This window comes from Ciconia boyciana, chromosome 1 (assembly GCF_034638445.1).
Source record: "Ciconia boyciana chromosome 1, ASM3463844v1, whole genome shotgun sequence".
Lineage (NCBI taxonomy): Eukaryota > Metazoa > Chordata > Aves > Ciconiiformes > Ciconiidae > Ciconia > Ciconia boyciana.
In genome coordinates this window covers 89206221-89233917 of record NC_132934.1, presented here as the reverse complement: position 1 = coordinate 89233917, position 27697 = coordinate 89206221, and the positions used below count along the sequence as shown (strand labels likewise).

General features: G+C 37.6%; 1 protein-coding gene across 2 annotated transcripts in view; it reads left to right on the top strand.

Moving 5' to 3' along the window:
- The window catches only part of STXBP5L (syntaxin binding protein 5L), a 206951-nt gene that overhangs the window by 142232 nt on the left and 37022 nt on the right, over window positions 1-27697 (top strand). The window contains exons 17-20 of one of the 2 annotated variants that reach the window (XM_072881291.1): window positions 7168-7293; window positions 12171-12322; window positions 13988-14059; window positions 21035-21100. In XM_072881291.1, the coding sequence (XP_072737392.1) occupies window positions 7168-7293; window positions 12171-12322; window positions 13988-14059; window positions 21035-21100 (416 nt within the window). The remainder of the gene's footprint in view (window positions 1-7167; window positions 7294-12170; window positions 12323-13987; window positions 14060-21034; window positions 21101-27697) is intronic. The other variant, XM_072881300.1, reaches the window with a different exon arrangement.

Here is a 27697-nt window from a genome sequence, read left to right as displayed (position 1 = left end):
TTGCTTAACTCCATATTATCTCACATTAAACTGGGCAACTGATTTTTGTCCCATTTTACACAAAGTAAATCTAAACTTATTTTGACAGAGAAGTGCTTTTTCAAAGTCAAAGTAATTATACCACTAGAACTGCTGGCATACTCCTTCTTACATTTATATAAAAGTATACTGTGTACACTCTCTTCCTTTTCGATAGGGAAAGGCATATAAATGCCACACACTTTTCCCCCAAACCCTAACTGGTCCACATTCCTTGTCTGTCAAAAAACTTCTGTTCTAAGCAGAATTATGATGATAAAATGGAAGTAGTGCTGGAAACACAGAAAACCCAATAGAGACCTGGATGATGCTGTTGACTTTATATGCAAGTCATTCAGGTGGGCAGCAGTACAGAATCTAAGATACAGTGATAATAACGTAAAGCTGCAGCCACCTACACATGGAGGGTGAGTGCACAACTTGAACTTTATTGATAATCCACATAAGATTTTATATACAGACTAGCTTTTAATCTTGGCTCCATTGTGTTTATTTTCATATCTGCTTCTCAGCCTCATTACAGCAAATGGGTGGCACTCCACACTACATAATTTTTGCTAGTCAGAAGTCAGAATGACTGAATGTGTTTGTGTCTGCGAATAGGTACTAGAAATAAAGTGATTGAAGGGGCTGAAGTAATGAAAACTCGGTGTTTTTCTGAAATAAAAAGTAAATGTTACAAAGAGAGGCAAGCAGCAGTATGGAATAAATATTATTCTCGCTTATTTCAGAAGATTTTGTCATTAAATATGCAGCTCTAATAACATAAGAAACTAATGTATTTGTGATTATGCAGATAAATATTTTTATGTAAACACTGTCATAAAAATGCTGTACCCAGAATCTAAGTCTTTGTTCCCAGACTTTTAGTATCATTCCAAAATTAGGTCAATCAGGGGTTTTGACAGTAGCTCCAAGTAGCTCCAAAATGATAAAGAACTGTGATTATGTCATGAAGAAAACTAAAAAACAAAACTTTGTAACAACCAAATTCAGTGTAGCATAACAAGAACATGTCAAGGAAATCACTGAAATATCTACATTTCTTGTGCGCATGCTCCTGCAGTCTGTTTAGGCTTATAGTATAAACGCTTCAAAAAAAGCAATCCAAAACAAGGTGAAGAAGAGCTAAATATCAACATTACTATTCAAGCAAGATGGTTAGTGAAACCAGGGATATAGCTCAAACATCCTTAAAGAGGAAGGTGTCACAGGAATGTGGGAATGACAAACTGAATCATGAAATCTGAAACTATTTTACTCCAGTCTTGTGGTCTTTCACCAGTTACAACTTATTCTATGCTTAGAGAAAATCCCTGTGAAATAACAACCATCTCATCAAAGAAGATGCTCAAATTTGCAGTGAAAAATAGAGAAACATGTTTGCTTTTTTTGCTCAGGTAACAACAGTTTGAAAGAAAACTTAGAAGGCACTTCAAGTTCTGTAATTTTTTCAGCATGTTGTTAAAAACACATTGGAAAAGTAATAGCATAATAAAAACGTGTTTTAGAAGATCAGAATTAATTCTGCAGCCACTGTCAGTCTCATGGTAGTTTATTTAGAAGAAGGAAATGATAAATGCATTGCCTCGACAGATACTTGTTGGAACTCACCATAGCAGCATGCTTGACTCTTGTGTCCCCCACATCATCAGTTACCCATTAGAAAATAGGGATGGAAAGTACGTCTGCTCAGCTGAAAAGGCATTAGACTTAAGTCTTGCTTCTTGGATCTCATTTAGCTGTTTTATATTTTTTATAACATTTTTAAGGGCAGGAGTTGAAAACTGAAAATGAGGTGCAAGATGGAAACATAGCCACTAGTATGCCTCTTGAAGGCTTATCCACAGACATAAGAAGTGGAAAGACCTCATCACAAAGATACTCTGGAGGACTATTTGTACAAAATATTCAGCTTCTGGTTGCTGTGAAGTTTGTTTGAAAAGAATACAACTTCACTGTATACAACTCTTGCTTGTAGTTTCAGTTTTCCCCGGTCTCAAAAGACCTCTCTCCCTTAGCAGCTTGAGTTCACAGATGTTCGTCCCTTTGTTCTCACCACGAATACTACTGGGTAATCCAGGGCTTCATTAAGTTTATGGATAGTGTCACTTCAGAAATGCTCATGGATATGTATCTTATGAACAAAGGAAAGCGCAAAGCCTTAGTGCCAGCAGAACAGGTAAGAAAGTGCAAATCTTTGAGCAGAGGGTTGCTGTTAATAGAAAACAACAATACAAAGCTATTGCCAACTGTGGTGGGTTGACATTGGCTGGCTGCCAGGTGCCCACCCAGCCACTCTGTCACTCCCTCTCCTCCATAGGACAAGGGGAAGAAAATAAGTTGGAAAAGCTTGTGGGTTGAGATAAAGACAGGGAGATCACTTACCAGTTACTGTCGTAGGCAAAACAGACTCAACTTGGGGAAAAATAATTTCATTTATTGCCAATTAAAATAGAGTTGGATAGTGAGAAACAAAAACAAAAATTAAAACACCTATCCCCCACCTCCTCTTTTTCCCAACTTCACTCCTTCATTCCCAACTCCTCTACCTCCTCCACCCCAAGCAACGCAGGGGGGATGCAGAATGGTGGTTGTGGTCAGTCCATAACGGTTCCTCTCTGTTGCTCCTTCCTCCTCACAGTTTTCCCTGCTGTGGTGTGGAGACCCTCCCATGGGGTACAGTCCTTCAGGATGAACCTGCTCCAGCGTGGGCTCTCTACAAGCCACAGTTCCTTCAGGAAATATCCACTTGCTCCACCATAGGCTGCAGTGTGGATATCTGCTCCACCATGGTCCTCTCCATGGGCTGCAAGGGAATCTCTGCTCCCACACCTGGAGCACGTCCTCTCCTCCTTCTTCCTTGGTACTTCCAGGGCTGTTTCTCACATTTTTTTTTCCTCCCTTCTTGCTCCCAGGCAGTATTTTCTGCCCTTTCTTAAATTTGTTTTCCCAGAGGTGCCACCAGCTTGGCTGAGGGGCTCAGCTGTGTCCTGCCATGGGTCTGTGGCAGAGCTAGCTGGAACCAGCTAGAATGATGCTGTGTCCAGCATGGGGCAGCTCCTGGCCTCTCCTTACAGAGGCCACCCCTACAGCCCCCCGCCCCCCCCCACCAGACCTTGCCCCACAACTTACGTACTTCTGCAGTCAGAGAGGGGAAAAGGTAGGAGCAGGTCAGGGTCATGAAGGGGAGAGGACATGTTTATGTCTTGGAGATCCAAGTGAAGGTCTCATTCCTCATTCTGAAACGTTGCATATTATTCTGCTGTGATATCCAGATATGCGATACTCAGATATGTTATCCCATATCCTCAGGTATAATAGGTATACTCGGATAGGGCTATGGAGTTTGAGGAGGCTGCAGGACCTGAGAAAGTTGCAGATGATTGTGAAAAGGCATCACACATCTAACAATAAACTGCTTAGCTCTTTCACCAGCTGCACCAGCTGGTGCTTCACTTGCACCGGCTCCTGTTTCTGCTGCTTACTCTTTTCAGGCTTGACACAACTGTGTCTTAGTTCCAACAAGATGTCTTGTACCGCCCTGCTACACCATGCGCTTACTCTGGCTTGGTCAACCCACACTTCAGAAAGTCTTATCTCACTACTGCCAGCACTGCTTTTTGGCTCTCATCATTTTTTGGCATGCTAGAGTTGTTCTGTTACCAACCATGGGTAACGAGGCTCCTTATGCAAGAAAATGAAAGTGGTTACTTTCTTGTCTCTAACCAGGCAGATAAAGTGCTGTTCATCTCCACTATTTACACATTGTTGCGATAAGATTCCCTTCCAGTTTGGGTCAAGACTGTGGATGTTGAGCGCTTTCCTTTTGCTCTTGTGACTGCAGCAGCCCTGAGCGAGGAAGGGAGGAGTGGTAGTCCAGACCAGTGGCCTGGAGGTCTGTTCTCACAGCTGGTCCTGGACAATCAGGACAGAGGAAGAGGAGGACGGGAAAAAGCATCCCACTTGCTAAACTGTGCTGTCATGTCTTTCCTATGCCAAGATCTGAGCCAGGTAGCTGATTAGTGCTGCAGATAAATGGATATGTAAGGTCTGAGCAGGATGACAGGCAAAAGAGAATAGTGTGCCAAGCAGCTGTTAAGGAAATGCATTTAGAAAGGTAGATGAGGAATGCCTTTCTCATTAAATAGTAAATAAGCGAAAGGTTTGGCAAGGTTAGTAAACCCTCTACAATACGAATATAAGCAGTACAGCATAAACTGTATTACTGAAATTGTTAAACAATTCAAGACAGGGTGTGAATGTATTTTGAAAAGGCAGTTATTAAAGATGTTGTATCAGGTGCAGGTGCCCAGGTGCTGGCAGGGGGCTGCAGGGTGGCCTCTGTGAGGAGCAGCTAGGGCTGCCCTGTGCTGGACACAGCTGGTTCCAGTCAGCTCCAACAGACCCACCACAGGGTACGGCTGAGCCCCTCAGCCAAGCGGGTGGCACCTCTGGGAAAACAAATTTAAGAAAGGGCAAAAAATGCTGCACAGCAGCTGTGAGAGACAGGAGCAAGAAAAAAGTATGAGAAACAGCCCTGCAGACACCAAGATGAGAGAAGGAGGAAGGGGAGGAGATGCTCCAGGTGCCAGAGCAGAGATTCCCCTGCAGCCTGTGAAGGAGACTGTGGTGATGCAGATTGTCCCCCTGCAGCCCATGGAGAGCCCACATCAGAGAAGGCTCCTGGCAGGAGCTGCAACCCATGGAGAGGAGCCCACTCAGGAGCAGGTTTTCTGGCAGAAACGGTGGCCCGTGGGGGACGCATGCTGGAGCAGTCTGTTCCTGAAGGATTGTAAGCCTTGGGAGGGACCCCACACTGGAGTAGAGGAAAAGCATGAGGAAGGAGTGGCAGACACAGAGGGTTATGCAACCACTGCAACCACCATTCCCCATCCCTGCTGTGCTGCTTGGGGTGGAGAAGGAGGTAGAGGAGTCAGGAGTGAAACTGAGCCTGGAAAGAAGGGAGGGGTGGGGAGAGGGTATTTTTAGTTTTGTCTTTTCAAAGAATTTTTCACTCTCCTACTCTATTTTTAATTGGCAATAAATTAAATTAATTTTACCCAAGATGAGTCTGTTTTGCCTGTGACGGTAATTGGTAAGTGATCTCCCTGTCCTATCTCAACCCATGAGCTTTTTAATTTCATTTTCTTCCCCTGTCCTGTTGAGGAGGGGGAGTGAGAGAGCAGCTGGGTGGGCACCTGGCAGCTGGTCGAGGTTAACCCACCACACATATTAAGGTCTTATTAAGAAAATAGTCCTTATGCTTTAAGAACTTTTCCAAAAAGTATCTTCAAGTGCTTCTACTGCTAACACTGAGCTGAAGATTTTCTCTCTTTGTATCATAAGGTACATCCATGTCCAGTCTTTTCTCATGCTCTCTCTCACCATAAAAGTGTGAGAAGTATTGCACAGTCCTCTGTTCTTCATAACTTCTGTCAGAGTTAGAGCACTATTTGCTTTGTACATTGTCCATTGTGCTACTGGAGTTATCTTGTTCAGAACTTTTGCCCTGGTGTCATTCTATGGTTATGTTTTACTTCATTTTACTTAAGTTTTCTGCATCTATCTTCAATTTTCCAAGATTGCCAGTAGCCCTATTTGCCACCAAGGCCTCTATCCCAACAGATACAGTCAGTGTAGCTACAAAAAAAATTATAGCCCTGGTTATTGAATGAGAAGTTTGAATATCCTCTCTTGAAAGAAGTGCTTACTTATTTGCTTCTGAATAGAAATTAGTTGGGTTTCTTTCTAATCTGATCCATCATCTTTTCAGGTGTATGAGCCAGGGCTGCTTGGAAAGCTTGCTGAGTCGCGTCACAGTGACATTCAGGAGATAGTCTGCATCATCAGAGTCATCAAAGATCTCTTCTCTAAGATCCAGTACATAGGATGATACTGCTTAAGTTACTTATGGTAGAGATATATGTATAGAGAAACACTTACAGCAGAAAGAAATATTATGTGCCAAAAATTGCAGTTCTTCAGAATGTGTTGTCCATGTTTATATGAACGAGCTGCTCTCCTTCCTCTCCTGATTTTTAGTCTTTGGGTACTATTTTTGACAGGGATAGAGGATTATATATGATAGACCACCCTATGATGACTGTGTGCAGAGGGGTGCAATATAAGCAGTCTCACCATTTACAGCTATAGTAAAAATGCACTGGCTAGTGGGCTTTACGTATAAATTACTACCTACAGTGTGAATGTACTAATGAATAACATGAATACCTCGAAGTATTGCTGTTATTGCATAATATCTTCTTTCAGTGTATCATCACGTTAAGTTCTACCAGTCAAGAACACACATAAAGAAGTCATACAAAGTGTTCAGTTCTTACACTCCCCCTTAATATGTACACCTTCACTACCTGCTTTGTAAGTCCCTGAACTTGCCATAACAGAATATGAAGAGGTGTTAATAATTATATCAGATTTTGTGTAGGAAGCATTAATTCATTAAGACCAGATGACATATTAGGTGATTATACTCCTAAGAAGAAAACAGGGCTTGTTTGCACTAGACGGACAAATAGAGTTCTCAAGTCCATAAGTTTGAATATGCAATGGTGATGACCACTACAGAAAGGTACATCATCTCATCTTCTCTTGCCTCTTTGCATTTTTCTGTCGTGCTTTACTTCAGAGCACAAAAGTTCCTAAAATACAGAAATGTCCTGTTTCAAAGTTTCAGAAGAAAGTATTTTAGGTTTTCCATTCAAGTTGATTATTCATGATGATTTTTTAAGTGCGCATTATATAGCATAAGAACATATTCTGAAAAAGGAAAATCAAAGCAAAATGATTAAGCAAAAATTATTTTTATTGACCCCCACCTAAGTCTTCTCCAGATTTTCTCTTGTAGGGAATGTTGAAGTTTTCAGATTTGTTTCTACAACAGAAATAAAAGTCAAAACCTGGAATTCCTCCAAAATATCCCTGTTCTGATTGGAATGCCTTAATGTATGAGTATATGCACAGTATGCTGCAAGTGCTGGTACTGCTCTGGACTTACTAAGATATTGTGCTTCACTAGTATTTTCTCAAGAGAAGGAGCTGTTATTCATGGCCTAGTCTGTTTGTTTGTTTGTTGGTTTGTTCTTATTTTGTACCTCTTCTTCTTAGCGTTAAGACTCGACCTGTGCGAATGCCTCCTGGATACCAAGCAGATCTTGTTATTCAGTTGGTGTGGGTGGATGGTGAGCCTCCACAACAGATTACCAGTCTTGCTGTAAACTCTGCTTATGGGCTGTAAGTAACTCAAAATTAAGGTTGCATTGATTTATTGTTTATTGCACTAAATAATATATTTTCCAGTTATGCTTTGAAGTTTCCTGCAGACAATTAAAGTCAGAGTAAAAAATAATCAAAAGGTGCTATAACCCAGATTCTTGGGGAAAAATTATTTGAACTCACATAAAGATTGTAATATGAGATGTTAAACTGCCATTCTTGCCCATATTTTTACTATTCCTATTTAAAAGACTGAATCTTTTCACATTATTCTGTCCATCCTTTCAAATAAAATCTAATTACCTTTCAAATCTGTAATTTTTAAAGCTATTTTGAAAGGATCACCAAGGTGAAATACATTTCATAGAAAATGGCAATGTGATTAATGTGATTATGTGCTAAATGTAATTTATCATGACATCATATCTTAGTTGGAAATTGTCTTCTGAAAACAGTATTTTTATGTCTGTGCTAATCTCTGCAAGAGAACCAGTGACCTGAAACTGAAAATTGAATAAGGAACATTCAAATGCTAAATTCTGTATGGAAATGCAAATGAGTGTATCTGTGTGTATTTTTTTCCTCAGGTTCAATTTATTTGCCAACTTTTAATGTTTTCTCTCACTGAGGGTTGCCCAGATACATTAAAATGGTTTTCCCTGTAGAAGGTGTTACTCCAATGAAAACTATAGGCTGTAATGGGTGCTAGGTGTCTGTCTCCTGATTTTCAATAAGTCACTTGATTCTCTTCAGAGACTTTGGAAATTTTATGCAGAGCCTCTACATTTGTGCAAAAATATTGTTGCTTGGGGGCTGTTTGGTCAAGTCTTTGGCCTGAATTTCCAGACAGTTTTCTATTCATGAACTCCAGAAGTTTATTTTGTTTTACCATACCTTGTGTAAATTGTTGGAGTTTGCCTAATTTGCTCCCTTGCAGGTCTCACGCCTCAAGGCAGCATCTGACTTCAGGAATAATCACACCATTCTCTCACTTGTAAACTACTCTGACAGGTTGCAGTTCTCCTAGTACTTACAGTGGTTTCCTAAACATACCTGATTCAATCAAATGCTTTAAATTGTTTCCTTTGCTAGGAGCAGTAATAGTTTACAGGACAGCCTCCTTTAAAACACCATATACTAAGTACATTAGTGTTTCTGAAATAAATGCATGTATGAATACAATAGCCCAATAACCTAAATTTAACTTTCCTACAAAAGCTACCCAAGAAAAGCCTATGTCTTTAAATTTCTTCTGCAGAGTCTCTTCTCTCTCCCTCTCTCTTGTCTCTCTCAACTTTTTCCTTGGGCCTATGACAAGGTACAATCCTATCTTTCATCAGAATTTTTGTTTAATACTTCAGTTTTCTCCTGTTATCTAGCCTCACAATGTGGAAAAACTGTGCCACTTCAGCATGAAGCTTGAGGATATGTCATTTTTGCCATGCTAGTTGTAGGATTATTTGGGTCATCTTTTGCCTAATTTTTTTTCCTATAATAATCAGTTTAACTAGGAGGAAGGCATAGGATAGTAAGTGTGTTCCGGAGTGTCTACTTCCAGTATTATTTTAATTACTTTGACTTCTGTAACTGTATATTACAAATAATAGGAACTTAGTGTCCCTGATGTTACTGCAGCCATGAAACAGGACTAAAGCAAGATAGAAAAAAACCTTTATCCTCAGCAAAGATAAAAGACTTCAGACATTGTGAAATTGTATTTAATGCATTTTGGTTACTTTTAACAGTACAAGCTACAAATTGGAAGTATTAACACTGTTTTATTTCTGTTGAAATGAATAATCAAAAAACTTTTTTATGTTATGAAAGTAGAAAAGAAACATTTACAAAATGCTTCAATTACAACTGAAGATCTACAACGTTAAATAGAAATAATACATTTGTTTTAAAGTATGTTCTGTTGGACTTAAAGCAGTCTCTGAAAATTTATTACCAGCTCATGCTCATGTGATAAAAATTTTCAGCCAATCTACAAATTAATTGTCAAGAAATGCCTGGTGAGGATTTTGACATTTCTATGAAAGATACCCACAGAACAGAACATCTCCTAGCAACTAATTCTATTCATCACTCAAAATTGAGAAATTCATTATGCTTATTTTGTATTTGATTTCATAAAGGCTTGGATGTTAGCAGTTTATCTTAAGCCTTGTTAATAGTAATGTCTGTCTAGAATTTCTTATCATTCCTCAGAAGTGTTATAATATTAATGAGCAATTTCTGATTTTTCTTGGTAAAGTAATTTTTTTAGGTATAAGAAATATTATATCCATGCTTCTGTGTGAACTTAGAGAAGTTTAGAAAAATGCAGACCAGAAAGTGATGATCTGTTTTGTTAATTTGCTGACCACAGAGTGAATGATCACTAGCTCTTCTTGTGACTCATGTTTTCCAAAATTAATAAATCTCAGGTTAATAATTTTCAAAATGCAGATGGCTATAATTTTTGTTCCCTAAAGTATTAACAGATGAGATTGACACTCGTCATTTTTATTCCTTTATTTTTCTTCTCCGCCTAGAACACAGGGACTTATGAACACAGGAATTGCTGTAACACTTTACACTAGTAATATTTTTTACTTCAGTATCCTTTCTCTGACAATGCCTATTAACAAATGCTTTAAAGCAAAATACAAGAATGCCAAAAACAAATAGCAAAATAAATTTTTCCTATTCTTTATAAGTCAATTTGTGTCAAGAAACATGAAGACATAAAACTTTGAACAGAACGGTCTATCTGTCACATTTGCCAGAAGAGTTTCTTTTTGTTCCAGGGAAACTCTCTAAAAATTATTTTATTCTTCTATTAAGCAAAACAGGCTTTAGTAATTTCTGAAACAGATATTACTCTACACTTGTAAACCATGGAGTTTATTCCTCAGTGCATCTTATGGTCTTTCCACATAAGCACAAAATATTGCCAAATAAAAGTGTATTTGTACACACTTTAAGCTGGTATATATTAGTAGCTGCCTAAGCTACAGATCAGTGAAGAGTGAATGGGAAAAAAAAGAGTAAGTTCATAGTGTTTCCATAGATGCTGTACTAAAGTCAGTGTTAAGTCAAGGGTAGAAAACATGATGTAGTAACAACCAGTAGAATTTGAGCCACTGTTGTAGATGGTGCCTTAATTTGCCAGTTTGACAAATAAGAAAAACTCACCTCATTTTCACCCTTTACCTTTTCTAATTGCTATATAGAACCCTCTTTTTTTATAATGGAACAGAGGAAGAAAAGGTACAACAGAGGAAAATGTTCTATCTACCCTGCTTCCCCTTCCTCCATCTCATTACTTCTCTTTCCTTATTGTTTTTCCACACACAAATTCATAGATCTCCTTTAAGATATTTTGGAGCTATTTTAAGAAGAATCAGGTGGGAGGTGAGTGTACAGCTCACCTTTTTAGTGTGAACTGAGTGCTTAAATATTTTGCAGGGCTTTGAACTGACCACCTTTATCACTTCTTACATAAAATGACGAAACTTGATCACAAATGATTCCTAATCTGATTGAGCATGGTTTGGGATTTTGAGTTTCCTTGTGGCTGTACCTGCAATCATTTAATCAATTAATCATTAAATTCCAGATTTAATTTAAAATTGCAGTCTGATAGAAGAGGAGAGACTTCTGCAGAATAATTGTCAGTATATAATATTCCTGCTTAAATCAAGTCTCCAACAATGCAGTGTCAAGAGTTTGGCATATGGATCCTTTCAAGAGTTGTATGCTCTGTGAATTTATTTGCCATTATGTAAATCAGAAAGAAATGAGACAATTTTGCCTGTCTATTTTAATATTAAATGTTAAATAGGTTTAGTGCTTTAGTGAGAATATGAAGCAAAGGTATTATCTGCTGAGATATATGGGTTTCCATATGCTATGGTTAACTTCAGACTTTCTCCCAGGTCTTACATACAGACATTTTTAGCATCTATTTGTTTTCTTCCTTTACCCTTTTTTCTTCCTTTTCCTTAGATAGATGCATTGTCTTCTTCCTTCCCCCTCTCAACCTCCACCCCTTCCAAGCTGGGGAAAAAGCAAGACCAGAAAACATTTTTATGGGAGAGGAGGAAAAGTACTGCTGGTCCAGTACAACTTCTTCCCTCTTTCTGAAACTGGTGTCAGAAGGAAATCAGTAGAAGCAATAGAGAAGAATCAGGGCAGAATGCTTAGAAAGGGACTTTCTATGCAGCAAAAGAAATAAATTGTTCCATCTCTTTTTTCCTTATAACAAGACTGCAGTCCAGATCTTAGGCAATCTCACGCCAGTTGAGAGATCTTGCCCATAAATCAAATCACCATCAAAATGCTGTTTGCAGAAGCATTTCAGAGGGGTAGAGACTGTTTTAGCAGGAATCTATACTGTACCCAAGCTGACAGAGTCGGAAGGAAATTTTATAAATTCCTTTCAGATTTGGGTATCTCCACAATACAGCTTAATATATTTCATTTATCATTCATATTTAGATTAAAATAATTATTTCTATATGTATTTGTATTTATATTTTAATTTATATTTGAATTTTTTATATATGTATAACCACTTTTTAAGATCTATGTCCAGATGTGTAGGCTTAATTTACATAATTATTACTAGAATTATGTTGTTCAGTAAAGCAACATTTAGACATTATTGCAATGCGTTTGGCACAGAAAGTTAATTAAAGTGGGAAGTTTGCTTTCTGGAAAGACAATTACTCTGTTTCAGGACACAATTTTATAAATTCAGGATTACAAATCTGTAAGAACTATAAAACATAAGCTTTGAGTATTTGCTGAAGAAAATGTTTGTGCAGAATTCATAATGATAAATAATAATTGTTTGCATCACTTAATTACATATTACTAATACCTTTGAGGAACATTTCTTTCCTCAGAGTGGCATTTGGAAACTGCAATGGTTTGGCCGTTGTGGACTTTATGCAGAAGACAGTACTGCTGAGCATGGGAACCCTTGATCTATATGGATCAAGTGATCCATATCAGCGTCAACCCCGTTCACCTCGCAAAAGCAAGCAGTTTGCTGCAGGTAGGAAGTAAATTATTGTGGTTATGAGCCTGATATGTTCTTTGGTTTTTTTGCCTGTGGCTTTTTATAGTGCTTTTGAAATGCATGACTATTTGCTGGCCAATGGAGTTTCTATAACTTGACAAAAGAACCCTGACATGATTTAGGTACTGACACTTTCTCAGAAACAAAATGTTTTATCAAGTTTATTATTTTGGGATGGAGGTCAGGAAGTAATTCCCTTAGCTGAGTCTGTAAAAAATCGTAATAAGCAGAACAATTAATTGTTTCTCTGGCAGTCACTTGAAGTGTAGTCTGTATGCTATTTTATTTCTGGTTTCAGTAAGTTCATACCAATAGGTAAGACTTCAATTTAAACTTAATTGTATCTTCTGCCAAGTGCTATTCATTGGTATTTGAATAGGCAGTTGTGTTTGGAGAAGTGTAACATCTGAGAGACGTTATGTAGGTAGCAAAAGTAGCTCAGATTAGTCACTTTGTTAGTGAACTGAATCTCTTGATATAAACTTACTAAATCCAGCTGTACCCCATTTTAAAATTTGATGCCAAGAGGATCACATTTGTAAGTCATAGCTATTATTATGCATTGTGTGTTAGAAATATTAGTCCAACAATGCAGCTAAATTTTACCATACATTTTTGATTATCTAAAAAATTTACCAGTACGAGCAAAAAGTCAGAAGATCTTCTGTTAAGTCTTTTTACTCTACATATTCCATAGTAACATACTAAAGTCAGACACAATTATGAAATGCATTTTACATACCTGTGAAGTTTTAGAATTTGATTTTTAAATCTGTTTCAAAATGTTGAGTTTAAAATCTACCCATAAAATTATAAAAGCAGCAGATTATAGTGAGTTTATGATATCAGCATTTTCATCACCCTTCACTAACTCATCAAATTCTATTTCTCTGTAGCATCAATGGAAACTTTTTTTAATTGTGAATCTGTTTGTACTTCAAACAGAAAGTAAAATTTAGAGAATAAAATATAAGTCTTCAGACCTACTTTGGTTCCTGAAAGACCATTTATCTCACTTTCTAGGCATTTAATCATGGCAAGCTTAAGTTCTCATCTGTGCCAAGTGTTAAAGATGTAAATTTGGCACAGCTGAGGAGAGAAGAGACAAGCAGCTTTAAGCTACCTTCAGCTTCTCTGTCTGGTTCAGCCAGCCTGACAGCAGCTCCTAAAGTAATTTGAGCAGCTAGCTACAAGCAACATGCTGCAGAGCCCTGTACTAAAGGTGGAGGGTAGCTGATGTAGAAATAGCTATTATCAGCACTGCACCACATAGGATTTCTCTGTGCTAGTGACAGTCTTGGCCAGTCCTTTAAGGCAACATTCCAGCGATGCAGTGCTGCTAGAATAGACCCCACTGCGGATAAGTGACTGCTAAGAAGGAATACACACTTCTAGATTGCTCATAGAAACTATGCATCTAAAAAAAGCCTCAGCTGCTTTCTCACCATCCATCCTGCATCCTTTACTGTTTTGATTATTTTTCTTGTTATATCTCCCAATTGGAAGGTAAGCATCTGCTGAAATTTCTTCACCTTGGCTGTTCTAGATGCTGGTTATGATATCACTTCCTTTCACTTTAGACTGTTTTTTCTCTCTTTCCTCTGCCTGCTGCTGATGCTGGTGTACTGGCATGTTCCAAAGACAACTTTTGCATGCGTGGCCTGTCTAACTTTTATCCAGATTTAACGAAACGGATCCGTACTTCCTATCAGAGTAAGTTCTATAAAGGTTAGGCAAATAGCTTTATCATGATTGGACTATGCCTGACTTAAACCCATATGTTCGTGCTTTGTAATGTGTTTTTTTTAAACACATTCAGCATGCATGCAAACTTACTACATTTTGTGATGTCAACCATGCTTAATTTTGACAATTATCTTTATTATACAGATATTTCACATCTGTTTTCTTCTTCCAAAAGAGTTAATGAGAAAACCTCAGTGACTTATATGGGGCAGATTGGGCCTTCGAAATGATTTTTCATCAATGTTATGTTCTTGATGACAGTATCTTTCTTTGGCTTTATATTCATTTCAGTCTACATCTACTTATATGAAGCATTTCTTGTTTTGCAATGGCACTGCCTGGTTGTAGTTATTAATTAATTCCACCCTATTTTCAGAAGAGCAATGTGGCTTAAAAGAGTACCAATTGGATTGGGTGCTGTGAAATTTAAAATTTTAATCTTGGTTTGGTACTTGAATATCTGGCTTTGGGGAACCATCCCATGCCTCTGATCTTTAATGGGGAATGTAAAGTGGGTATAAAAATACATACATCAAAGACAGCTATGAAAATTAATGTTTTTAATATCTTTAAATTTTGAATTATAGTGATATGCAATTTAAATATTAGTATTCATCACTGCAGAATGCAATGAACAAAGCTATAATTAATTTTGCAAAAATGACTGTTCAACAGATGAGCTGTATGTATCTTAATTAACTGCAGTGCTTATATGTAATTAGGTCTCCAGGATGCCTCTTATTCATCTCCCTTTAAAGTAGTTTTCACAGAACAACTGGATAGGCAATTTTACATTAAATACTCAGTATAGGCAAGATAAAAGGGTGGCAGTTGTTTTATCTCACATAAATACAGAGTTGTGTAGCTATTGAAATACATTTGTACACTCGCACAAGACATTCTATTCCGTCTTTCTAGACTGATTACTCAACAACTGATTTCTATGATTTTATTTCATAATACTTCATAAAAGGTGGCCTGTTTGGTTAAAAGACTAGTCCAGTTACAAATCCAGCAGTCCATAAAAAGGTTTGGTGTATAATGTCTTAAAGTTTATTAGTCTGTCTTGTTAATTTCAAGTATGTAACAGAGAACCTGAGGGACAGACAGCGGTCAAAGGTTTGGGGGTTTTTCCCCACTGAAAAGTTAATAAAGTCTAAGACCAAAAATGACCAACACTTTCATTCAAAATGACAAACACAGACCATAGAGTTTTTCATAGCTGAAAATGTATTATCTTGTTTCCATCTTCAACCCCAAAATCAGAAAAGTCTGCAAAATCTTTCTGTATACATCATAACTGAAGAATATGAGTCTGACACTTGTGCAAGATCATTAACAGTTTCATTTCTTTCCTCAAAAATTATTTGGTTGCTGCTTTTGCCATTCAATACTTATATAGGAGTATGTACCATATGATCTGAAAGATGCACCAGGCAATAAGATAAAGAACAGGGCAAGAATGTGTCATAGACTGTAAAATATCTTGCTAAGTCATTCTCAAGTTATTCTTTGTTATATATCTTATCTGAAATACGAGTTTTAAGAGGGGTATTGAGAATGGATTTAGGATTTTGCTTACAAGTTTATCTCTTCTTGTAAGGGATGATGATGGGAAAAGAAAAATAAATTATTTTTTGAAATTGTGCAGTTGAAGCTGATATTATTGAGGCAAAAGGAGGAGCAGTCATGTGATAACATAAGCATTAGGTCTAAAGTTTTGAGGGTTATATAAATGAAAATGGAAGTTAATGGGAAGACACATCAGGAGTTGATTCAATTGGGTAACAAACCAGGAAGATAATTTAATGAGGATCAGTTTGAGAGAATAAGACTTGCAGGCATTGAAGCCAAAGAAGAGATTATCAATGAGCAACATACTTATACTTTTGTCAGTCATTTTGGAGGTGATTTGCAGGAAGAAACAGTATAGTTTAGTATCCAGCCTGAATCTGAGAGTTAAAGTGTGATGTTCCAAGGATGAAAGCAATATTATGGATTAGAGTATCAGGGAAGACAGTGGTGCTGTTAGCTTTTGGTGCTGTTGTTTTAGCAAAGGGTGCTGTTGAAGTAGCAAAGGGAAGACTTCAGCACAAAAAAATAGAGTTCATCTTGGCAATGTTAAGTTCATGTCTGGATACTTGTGAGTAAATTTCAGAAAGGCAGGATTACTACTCTAACTTGGATGGAAGGAATCCAAGTTAGAGACGTGTATTATGAATTATTAGGGTAAAAAAAGATAATTATTGCCCTGTTTATAGGAGAGAATCTCCTCAAATACTGGGACAGAGAGATAAAGGAAGTGTTGATGTTTCAGTCTGGGGTGCCTTGCAACTGAAGAGGGAAAGGGGGGGGGGGGGAAACCATCATCATCAAACAGGAAAAGAAAGCAATATGTTGGAGAAGAGAGGTTTTCCAAAGGAAAGACATAATCAACAATGTCGAGAGCATCCAATATGCAAAGCACAGTGGTGGAATAATTGTTTTGAATTTTAGCCAATAAATCTATAGAGAGCCTGATAAGAGTAAAGTATATATGTATAAGCTAGACTCAAAAGCATCTAAAGTGGACTTAGAGCATTAAGACTGCACATTCTCTGGTTTGGGAAGTGAAAGTGGGAAGGGAGAAGCAAGAAGGGAATAAATTAGAAGGAGAAATGTAATCAGTTCTAGGCATACATTATTGGAGAGACTGAAACATAATTGTCCTATCAGGGGAAGCAATTTAAGGAAAATAAGAGGCTAAGATGAGGGTAAGTGCAGAGCTGGAGGTAGCTTTCTGATGTTGATGACCTGTTCCATTTGCTATAACATCTGCTGGCAGTCACCTTCCTTTGTAGCAAGAATATGTGCCAAGCCAAATAAAATAAACTCTCTCTGCAGTAGCGCAGAACTGTGTTGGTGTGTGTTTGGTTGGTTTTCTTTTTTTTTTTTTTTTCCTTCAATTGAAATCAAGTTTTACATGTTATTACCTAGTGGTAGATAACATATATTCAAATATTAAAACAAGTACATTTACTGCATCTAGAGAGATAGCATTTGCAGCAGAATATAAAAATACCAACTTGCAAAAGCAATTTTCATCTCCTAGAAATTCGTACCATCTGTTGGTAAAACAAGAAAATAAACAGTCTTTATGAAACATCCAAAAACTCAACAAGTTCAAAGGATGTTGATCCATTGGAAAATAATTTTCAGAATGAAGACTTTTCAGTGAGAAATCCTTGTTCCTCCTTCAGGCCAGTCCCTTGAGAGGATGTGAGCAAAAGTAACCTTGGTCTGACAGGAGGACACAGTTTTCTGTTATGAGTCATTACATATCAGTAACTGACACTTTAAATCACACCTGACAACACAGTAGAAGCTAATATAGGTTGAGTTTTACATCGACAGCTATATTCTGAACTAACTATCATTTCCAAAGAATGCATCATATTTAAACATAAAGAAAACATAGTATGGTAATTCAGTGGGAAGGTGATGGATTAAGGTAACACTGGGCTTACTTATCAGTTTATGAATATTTATGATTATTTATAAGTCATTATTTATAGAAAAATATGTGGTGGCTTTGGGTTCTTTTAAGTAAATAATCAGTCTGAATTATTTAATCACAGAGATAGAAATTTAAAATTTCAAAAATAATATTAAATTAAGAGTTCATAAAAGTTGTTACTCCATACTAGACAGTACATTTTTTGATCCTTTAATAAAGAGGAAATGGGAATCACAGTAAACTTTGAAAAGTATCCATGGGACATGTCTTTAAAAGTGCTTTAATGCCTTATGTGAAATATTTACATCTTGCACTATTTTTCACGTTTATAATTTGTTCAAATCAAAGACAATTTTTTTATAATGTCAATGGGTACATCTTCTCACAGGTGGTTGTTTACATTGCCAGTCTCAGTTTTGCTTTTAGTTTTGCTGCTATGTTCTTCTTGCTCTACCTGGACTCATAATTTGCTGGTGTGGGTATTTTTGGCTAAAATATCTCTGGACACAGATTGGGCCTACAGAACTTCAAAATGAAAAGTGAAAATATTTTTGTAATCCAACTTCAGTAGCTGTTGTAGTCTCTCAAACATTCAAGGGAAGCTGAGTTGCATGGAAATACTTATATATGATAAATTATTGAAAAGATTTAGCTTGGTTTCCTTCAGAAGGAAATGACAGTAGAAAATAAGCAGTAGTACAAAGAAAAGCTTGAGACCTCATTTTCTTATCTCAAAGGGAAACAAAAGACAACATTTAATGGAATCAAAGGTGACACACAAAAATTGACAAATGTATGTTTATTCCTTTCAGTGAATGATGATTGTTCAATTCATTGCCATATAACATCTTCGGGATTTAGAATTTAGTACAATTATAGGGAACTTTGGATACATGGATGGATAATGAGAGAACTCATTATAATATTTCTAAGCAAGAAAGGTTTATGGCAGGAGGAAATCTGCAAGTGGCAGTGCTTAAGCAAATCTAAGTGTCTGAGATTAAGACAATGCCCTTGTGCAGGGCACATAGGACCACTTATGCTTAACATGGGGACTTATTGCACTTTTGTTTTTTTTAAAGCATCTGTTGGTGGTCATTGCTAGAGGTGATAGTGGCTTGACAACAAGTCTAGATTTGTAGAGAAGTTCACATGTTCACCACTTTTAAATACCATAACATGAAACGTATCTTTACTGTTGTAAGTTGTAAAACTGTTACCAAATATAAAGAGCTTGTGGTATTCTCACGGTGGTTGCTCTTGGGTTTTCAGAACAGTGGTGCGATTTGGTACGTTTCCTACTTAAGTCAGTGGCACCATAATTTATATTGAGCTGTAATATTGTTTCTGTGAACTCACCAAAAAAAAAAAAAAAACCCACAACAAACCCAAAACCAAAAAAACTTGATTTAGAAGCAAAATCTGACCTGGCATTTGACATTGTAAGTATCACCAATAGTTACTACACATTATACTATACAGGAATTTCATTAATCACAACATCATAGTGTTACAATTTTAATATCCCAAATACTGCATTTGCAATAGAAACAGTTTAATATTTCATTTTATTTATCCAAGGCCTCTGATGCCATGCAAAGGTGCCAAACTCGCTCCCACTGTACCTTGCAGACAGTTCTGCAGCAAAAATCAATTATGTCCCAAATCTCTAGGTACATACAGAAACCCCAGGGTCAGGTAGAATTAAGATTGCCTGTAAGAAAGCTATATACAGAGAGGCTCCCTAAATGGTTGCAGTTCCTTAATTCTATTGTAACATCAAAAGTGACTGGACTCACAATTGATGGGAATATAAAATTCTCTCACAGATTCTAAGTTGAATCAAAGAAAGACTCAACTACATTTCTCAAAATAAAAAAATCTTTGGTTTTCAACGTTAGTATCTAGATTGTGATCTTTTCTTGTTTAAAAGTCAGGAGCAAATATGTCATTGCTACTGACTTAACAGGGCAAATCAATACTGCTGTTTTTCCAAAGCACTCTAAAAGTTGTTCTAGCACTCATGCAGCTTCATCAGTGGTAGGACCTTTTTATTCTGCTTGCTGGGGCTCTGGATTCTCCCCATTTCTCAGAGCAGTTCAAAATTACATTGTAATAAAAATATCAGTATCTACATTAAGATCACACTGCTTTTAATACAAAGAGAACAGCACTGGTGAACAAATGGTAGCAGAAGTTTTTTAAAACAAGAGTCTATATGAATTTTAGAGATGAGGGCCTCTGTGCCTGAGGATCCAGAAACCAAAAAAATTAAAACATGTCATGTTGCAGGAGGCATGGTGCCACATTAAAGCATATTGAAAGGTTGTGATAGGATGTTTGACTTCCAGGATACAACATATGCTGAGTGTGTGTAAACACAGTATCAGTACGACAGTAATGCACACTGAATGTGGGCTAATGTTCACTAGGCTCTATGACCTGAGCGCTGTGAGTTCACATTGCTAGCAGATGGATGTCTGGTGCTGGGCTGTCTGCCAGTCCCAAGTAGCCTATGGCATGAAGTGTCAGAGCTCCTATAACAAGTGTGAACCACTTGATATAGGCCATAGGGCACCATGGAATACATATGAAGGGTACATTTGAATAGGTATGGCCATGCCCAATTTGCCCACTCAACAGTTAGCCCATGGTAAAGGATAGCATGAGCTCAGACTTTCTGTCCCTAGCATGCTAAAAGGCATGTTTAAACTTGTACAGGCAACCTGTGCCAAAGATGGATCTTAGCTGGATCACAGAAACAAGCCCAAGCTTAAGCAGTATAAACTAAGACTACTTTATTTGTTGCTGTCTTCCATGGTAGACGGCTACAAATGAGTTCCTCACAAATATGTATAAACAATATATAAATTATCTTGTCCAAAAATTCTGTGTTATATTCAGACAGCATTATGATTGCCTCTATGTCCTTTAAAATGAGCTATCTTCTGTGAACTCATATAAAAGTTCCCAGTATTGCATAGTAGTGGTGATATTTTTGTATCCACTTTCTTCTTTTACCAGTACTGTCTTTTTGGTTTTTTCCTCCCCCTGTTTTAAGGTTTCCTCCCTGCATTCTGCAGCAGTTGAAAGCATAGAGTTGTTTCCACATCAGTTTGACAGGGACGAATGAGTTTGATTCATATCACAGACATTTAAATTTTAAACTATATTTACTTGTTTTCTCTTGTCAGGTACAGTCACTCTGTCTACCCTGAGGCACTCATAAAACAAATCTGAGTTAACAAAAGGTGTGATTTTTGATCCAGACCTAAATTTCTGCAGTGACAGCCTGATAACTGCAGTTATCTGAAATAGATATTTCCCTCGCATTTCACACCATTCCTTTCTCCAAACTGACTTTAAAGTGCAGAATATCATCACCCAAGAAAGTTGAAGCGTGCCCTGTTAGATTGTAACTTAACTTTTTAACTCCATTTTTTCAGGCCTGACTGAACTCAGTGACAGTCCAGTTTCCCTGGAGCTAGAGCGTTGCAAGTCTCCCACTTCAGGTAAAGGTGACTGGCTTCTCTTCCTGCAGTCTGTATAAGCCATTCATGTCATGCATCACTGTGTTTCATTAATCCCAAAGAAGTGAAGTGCATAGTTACAGTTCCAAAGAGAAGAAATTACCGGAGAAGTGCTTATTACATAGCACAATAAATTCCTAAGTCTGTTTACTTAAAGAAAAATTAAATGTACGTGGTGCATCTTGAGGTGAAGAGTATGAAAACATTTGAATTAACAGCAATGTGCAGGTATATTCCTATATTCTCCTATTGGAGGCTTATTTCTCTGTTTTCTTAAAAGGCTTTCTGACTTTTTTTTTTTCAGTAGGGAGTCCTAATAATTATATATATATATATATTATGCATATGCATATGTGCACATAGAGAAATTATTTGATAAACAGCAATATGGAGATGGTAAATTTTAACCATTAGAACCCACTAGTGCTGAAGTTATGTATCTTAAAATGGAAGCATAACCTCAAATAAACCTACTCGCTTATCAACCACTTTGACCCAGCAGTGAAATCTTGGCCATTTAAAAATTCATAAATGTTTCCCATTTTACCCGTAGTCCTTCAGAAGGTGGAGTTCATCTCATTCCTAGAGGCTTTTTCTGCAAGTGCCTAGTCTGCATTGATCTCTTTAATGTGAGTTCACTGTCTTAAAGATCGTTGCTTAGAGCTGTTTTCTAGTAGCGGACTTCTAAATGTGATGGAAAATAAGGAGGTATAGCTGTGATACATTCATTTTGCTTGTGGTATGAATATCACACTTCTTTTCCTAGTAGTATGGTAAGTATTCATAGGTACTTTTTTTTTCCCCTTAGTTATAGTAACAATTTCCCACAAATATGCTATTCAAATCCTCTGTTATTATTTCACATATTTTACTTTACTATAACAGTTCACATTAATCTTGAATGGAGGTCACTAATTAGCAATTTACAAAAAGCTGAAACTAATAAAAGTGTTTCCCTAACACATCAAGAACTAAAACAAAATAGCTGCTTTGAAATTTCCTTGTACTATTTGCAACCCAAATTCTGTAGACATGGGAATATCAAAGTGAAATAGGCTGTAATAATATTGGTATAACACTAGGAGCTCAAACTCTTGAGCTGGGCCTCAGAAACTCATGATATGGGCTTTAAAATAAAACATTTGATAACTCAGTATAATTAGACTATTTATTGTGTCGCTCACTGGGATTCATCTTTTTAATCATCCCTCCAGAAACGAGCTACAAACTCTCTTTCTTTTTAGTGAAAACTAAGAGATCACTGACTTGGTAAACATATATGCATATGCTTAGTTTTATAAAGATGAGTGACTCCTATAGCACCTTACTTTTTTGCAGTTAACTTCAATTTTTCATTCTGCTATTGATCAAAAATATCTATTTTAGATAAATTTAAAATAATTTGCTCCAAAATTTATTCTGCTTTTCTGTTTTGGAGATCATTCAGCAGGGAGAACATGGCATATTTATGAATGTTTCCTATTTTAGCCCTTCCATGTTGCTTTCCAAGCTATATTTGAATCTTTAAAATGTGAAATCAGCTGCAATTTTGTAGGCAGTAACTATTATTAGAATTAACTGCTTTTTAAAATAGATGTTACTTTTACTGTGACTGATATTAATTATTTTTTTTTAATTAGTGCAAAATTAAAATAATTTTGCTTTAGCATACCTGCTCTAAAGCTGGGCAAAATCCAGTCTAATCATCTGGAGTAACTAACCTCAAAACTGCGACCTCCAAGAACTTGGGAGCAGAACTACCTTGTGCTTATCAGCCCAGCCTTGCAGCTACATCAGCTGTTTCACTGGCTAACAATTCTTTCTCGTAGAACACAACTGATTGATCTGCGTAGTTGCAGATTCGTCAGGCAGGATCCTCCTAATTCCAGTCTTGCCTTTGGTCTATTTAAAGTTCATGGCACACAAGCTCCATAATGGAAGTGTGCTGTACTCCCTAGAGTCCCATGATATCTGTGTTTGTAAAACCAGCGACCACGTTCTTCTGCTGAAGATAGGCCAAGACTTTACGCTTCAGAAATTTAGCAGAAACAGAAAGAACACTTGGCTGCTGAGTCAAGTCTTTCAAGTTGCTGCCCAGCGACGTTCCTACTAGGTATGACTACATCACCAACTGATGAGATTGCAAAAATAGAAGGAACGGAGTTTGATTTGTTGCAATTCATTACGTTTGCCAGACCACATCAACATTGGTTCTTCACCTGGCAGTGAACTTCATGCCAGTTACTTGCCCTGAGTATGCACAGTGCATACACAAAGTGCAAACTGCTGGAGGACACTAGTCTACGTGACAAACACTACACAGATGATGGCATGCTGGTGAGCAGCTTCATCCTCAGTTCCATCAGAAAGGGAATGATTTGAGGAACAACATTGATGTGCTCACATGCATACTTTGAGACTCCAAAACAATGCCTAGGAAGAATCCCTCCAGCACACTAATTGCCAATGTAGATGCAAACAGTTTTACATCTAAGAAAACCATTAGTAACTTAATCAGATTTCAGTTCCAACCAGGCCCATAAGAACAGTGTTGATAACGGCTTCTTGGAGAACTTGAAAAATATCCTGCCTCCTCATCTCTTGGTCTGATCCTGAACATTGCTTAGCCTGCCTGAACCATCTCAGTTTCCCTGAAAAATGTATTTTGCCTGTAACATCCTACTGCTTATCCATGTTTTAACCGCTGACTAAGCTTCTGCAGAGCCAGCCTGGGTCAACTCTGTAATTCAGCTTTGTTGTTCCTCTTCTCCCCTGCTCCAAATCAGAATTAGGCATTTGTGTTCTATCACTGATATGAGTGTTGCAGCACTGAGCAGGAGACTCGGTGCTGAAGAATACTCCTTGTTTCACAGGACTGTCCTTTCAGGTGCTCCTCCTGTACTGTTTACTAAAGCATGGCTTTGCAGATAATGTAATTGAAAAATCAGATTCCCGTTCTGAACACCTTTCAGACTAGAACATGAAATTAAACCATTTGATGAAAATTCTTCTGAAATTCACAGTGCCACACAGGGGGTAGCAGCAAGTGAAGAAATACCAACCTTGCATTTTAAGAATGGTAGGCAGAGGAGATGAATAATCTTCCTTAACCACTGCTATCTTATTTTAATTAAATTAGTATTTAAATACTATAGTGATGCATTTCCAATACTGTACAGGAAGACAAAATGTTAATAAAGCCATTTGAAAGATTATTCTTCTTTGTGAATATCTGAGTGGTGGCAGTTTCCACTGTAACTCAAATGTATTCCATATGTATTGCTATATCTGGAATAACATTGGTAAAAATTGTGGAACAAAAACTTTAAAAATAAAAACCGTATACACTTATGATATAAAGCATGTTTCATGAGAACAGTGATGCCGCATGGCATGCCATATAATGGTATTTGATTGGCTTTAAAAAAACCCTCAGATCATATAAAGAACAGTGGAGATCAGGATTTTTCAATACCATCAGAATATCTTATTCTTACTCATGCATGCCATGTTCTTTCAATGGAGAAACTCAAACTGCATTTTGATTGTTGTTTGTGATTTTAAGGTGAAAAGTTAGGGCTTTGTACTACATTTACTCTACAATGGCATGTGACAACTCAGTAGCTCTAAAACAAAATAAAAAACTTTGAGGCCTTGTAAGCGGTTGCAATGTAAATGGTGCTACATCCAATGCTGGAGTTAATTACTACATAATGTATTACAGAACAGTACCCATTCCAGTAAAGTTTACCTTTATTTTTGTCATCTCATTAGCCACTGAAAATTTATTCAGGGACTCTTAGGAATATAATATATATAATATACATATTTATATAATATGTATGTCCCTCACTGCTTTAGACATTTGTATGCAGCTTGATAGTGAAGCATGTAGTTGAGAATACACTGTGAGCACAAGAAAATGCATCTTTGAGAGGTCATTTAACTTTGTTGTGTAAGATGCAATGGACAGTTTAGACTTCTTTCAAAGACCAGAAGGAAAGAATTTCATAGTTCATGTATAGGAGAGTGACTTCTCAAATGTGTTCTAAAATGAAAGTGCATTTGTGATTTTCTTAAGAAATCACCTTCATATTGGGGGCTCGCATCCAAGTACTTTTAAGACTATAGAGCTTAGAGAAGGCTATGTAAAGATTTCTACAATTGATTCCCATGAGCTTTGGAACAGGTCCCTAATGGCAAGGTTACAAGTTTTTATATGTACTGTGATTTCCAAGTGCTGCTATCCTGATTCATTCCACTGGTTAAATCTGTTGGGATTAGGCCCATGCCATGCCAAGCTCCCACTTTCCTACATTAAATGTTTTTAAATAGCTTTGTTTCCAGAAGAATATTATTAAATTTCTAACAGTCGCTGTTTTTTAACTCGTGGGTGACTGCAAAGTAGCTGAAGAGATTTGACTCAGTTTGAAAATTACATTCTCATGGAAAACAAGCAAGAAAGTAAATGTTTCAAAACAATTTGTGTGTGTGTAAAACATAGGATGTAATTTATTTTGAAACTACATTATTGATAACACTGCCAGCATAACCATTTCTACTTATTTATATTAAATTAAAAAGACTGTTTACTAGTCAGAAGGCAAATTAATCATTAAAGAGAGGTTAGCTCCTGCACTGTGAATACAAGGTGCGTTTTATCACTTTTTCCAATATGTGACGGGGTTTCTGATCAGGTGAATTCATGCTTTCTTAAGATCTTGAGAAGGGATGCCTATGTAGGGATTAGCAAGGAACAGGGAGCAGTATGAGCTGGTGGAGGGGAGGAAATGGGGACCTGGGTTTGGGCCATGGTGTTTGGCTCAAGGGGAGCAGCAGGGGTAGCCCCCATGCAGTCCATGGTGCATGGCTCAGGGTTCAAGGGGACCTGAGCTCACCAACAGGGGCCAGCAGCTCCTGTGGACCCAGGAGACAGGAGCTAAGCAAGGGAGCAGGGCCAAGCATGGTCTAGTGGTCGCTAGGCAGGTCCAGGGGCAGGGGATGATGTCAGTCCATAAGTCCAGGTCCAGATGAGCAGGCCAGGCACAGAAGTGGCAGCAGTGCAGCAGGAGCTGTAGCTCGGGGCAGACTGAGAGTTAGGTTCAGCTTGAAAGTAGCTCCCATGGGAAAGTGCTGCCTGGGGTGCCCTGCTTGAGGCCACCAAAGGAAAAGGGCTGTCTCTACATTGGCTTTGAGCCCCAGTAGCCAAACCTCCAGGACCTTCTTGTGTACCTTGTCCAATTGGGTAGCTATATATTAGGCTCTTAAATCCCTGTTTTAGCAGTGGGGAACTGGGACTGATATTCCACAGTGTTACGCAGGCAGAAGCTCCCTTAATAGAAAAAGAGCTGTATGAAGTCACGTTCATTTTGAATAATATTAAATTATCTGACTACAGTCCTGTTGTAATAGCTGAGGGAAACACTACACTGAATGTCATAGCTGCAAGCACACATTTATTTGTTGGTTTTGCCTTGGTGTTTTCATTGAAAGACCGATAGGAACCATATGGCTACGAGATAGAACATTGTCAGGTCAGGAGACCTGGGTGCTCAGCTTAGCTAGCTGCTAGACCATACTTATTAACTCTCTCTGTGCCACTTTCTCATCCCACAGTTGGATAACTTGACTGCTTACACATGAAGTTCTTTTGGCCAGGGGCTGTCTTGCCTTGCTCTGTGGCATCACAATTTCTGCTGGCTGCCTCCAGCATGAATGCAAACAAATAATGGTAGCAAACTCTGTTAGCATCTACTCTACTTCATTCTTAAATTAAACTGGTTTTCAAAAGCTCTTTGTCAACAAAATAGGTTTACATACATGATCTTCCATAAGAAATGTGGAGATAGTAAAATATACATGATTTAGGTACTAAAAATAGGTTACATCATAATAATAGCCACATTCTGATCAGTTTAATAGTAAAAAGTTAGGCTTACCCCCCAAAAAAAGTAATATGCACAGCTTTAATCACAGTAAAGCATGAAAGCAACCAGCTCCTTATTGTGTTTTTACCCTCAAAGATGTGGTCTGTTCACAGTGGTCCACGCTGTGTCCTAGCACAATCATGTCCTACACTAAAAATTTCCAAATTTGGTGGTAGGAGTAACTCCTGGCTTCCTCAACTGCAATTCCTTCATTTCCTCATGCTGTGTGTCTCCTTTGTCCTTTAGCCCCCTACTCACCATGTCCTCTACTCTATCCCTGTACCCATAAACCAACTAATCAATTGTATACTCCTCTTCTTTCTGATTCTCAGTCCCTTCAGCATCCTGAGACTCTGTTAGATTGCAGCCTTCAGTATGGTATGCCTATTTTGTCTGTGTGCAGCTGTGGCAGCTCCCAAATCAAGCTTGTTTAGAGTCCTTCAGAGGAATCAGAAAGTGCATATTTTGCATGTGCTGTATAAGCCTGCACACAAATAGTTGGGAGCTATTTCTGCAGTCTTGCAGTTCAGACATATATACCACAATTTGGGAACAGCTGTGGCATATAACACAAGGCATCTAATTCCTGTTATACAGGAACACCTGTAACATACAAATAGAAGAGGTTAAACCACCAATTTGCAAAGCTCAA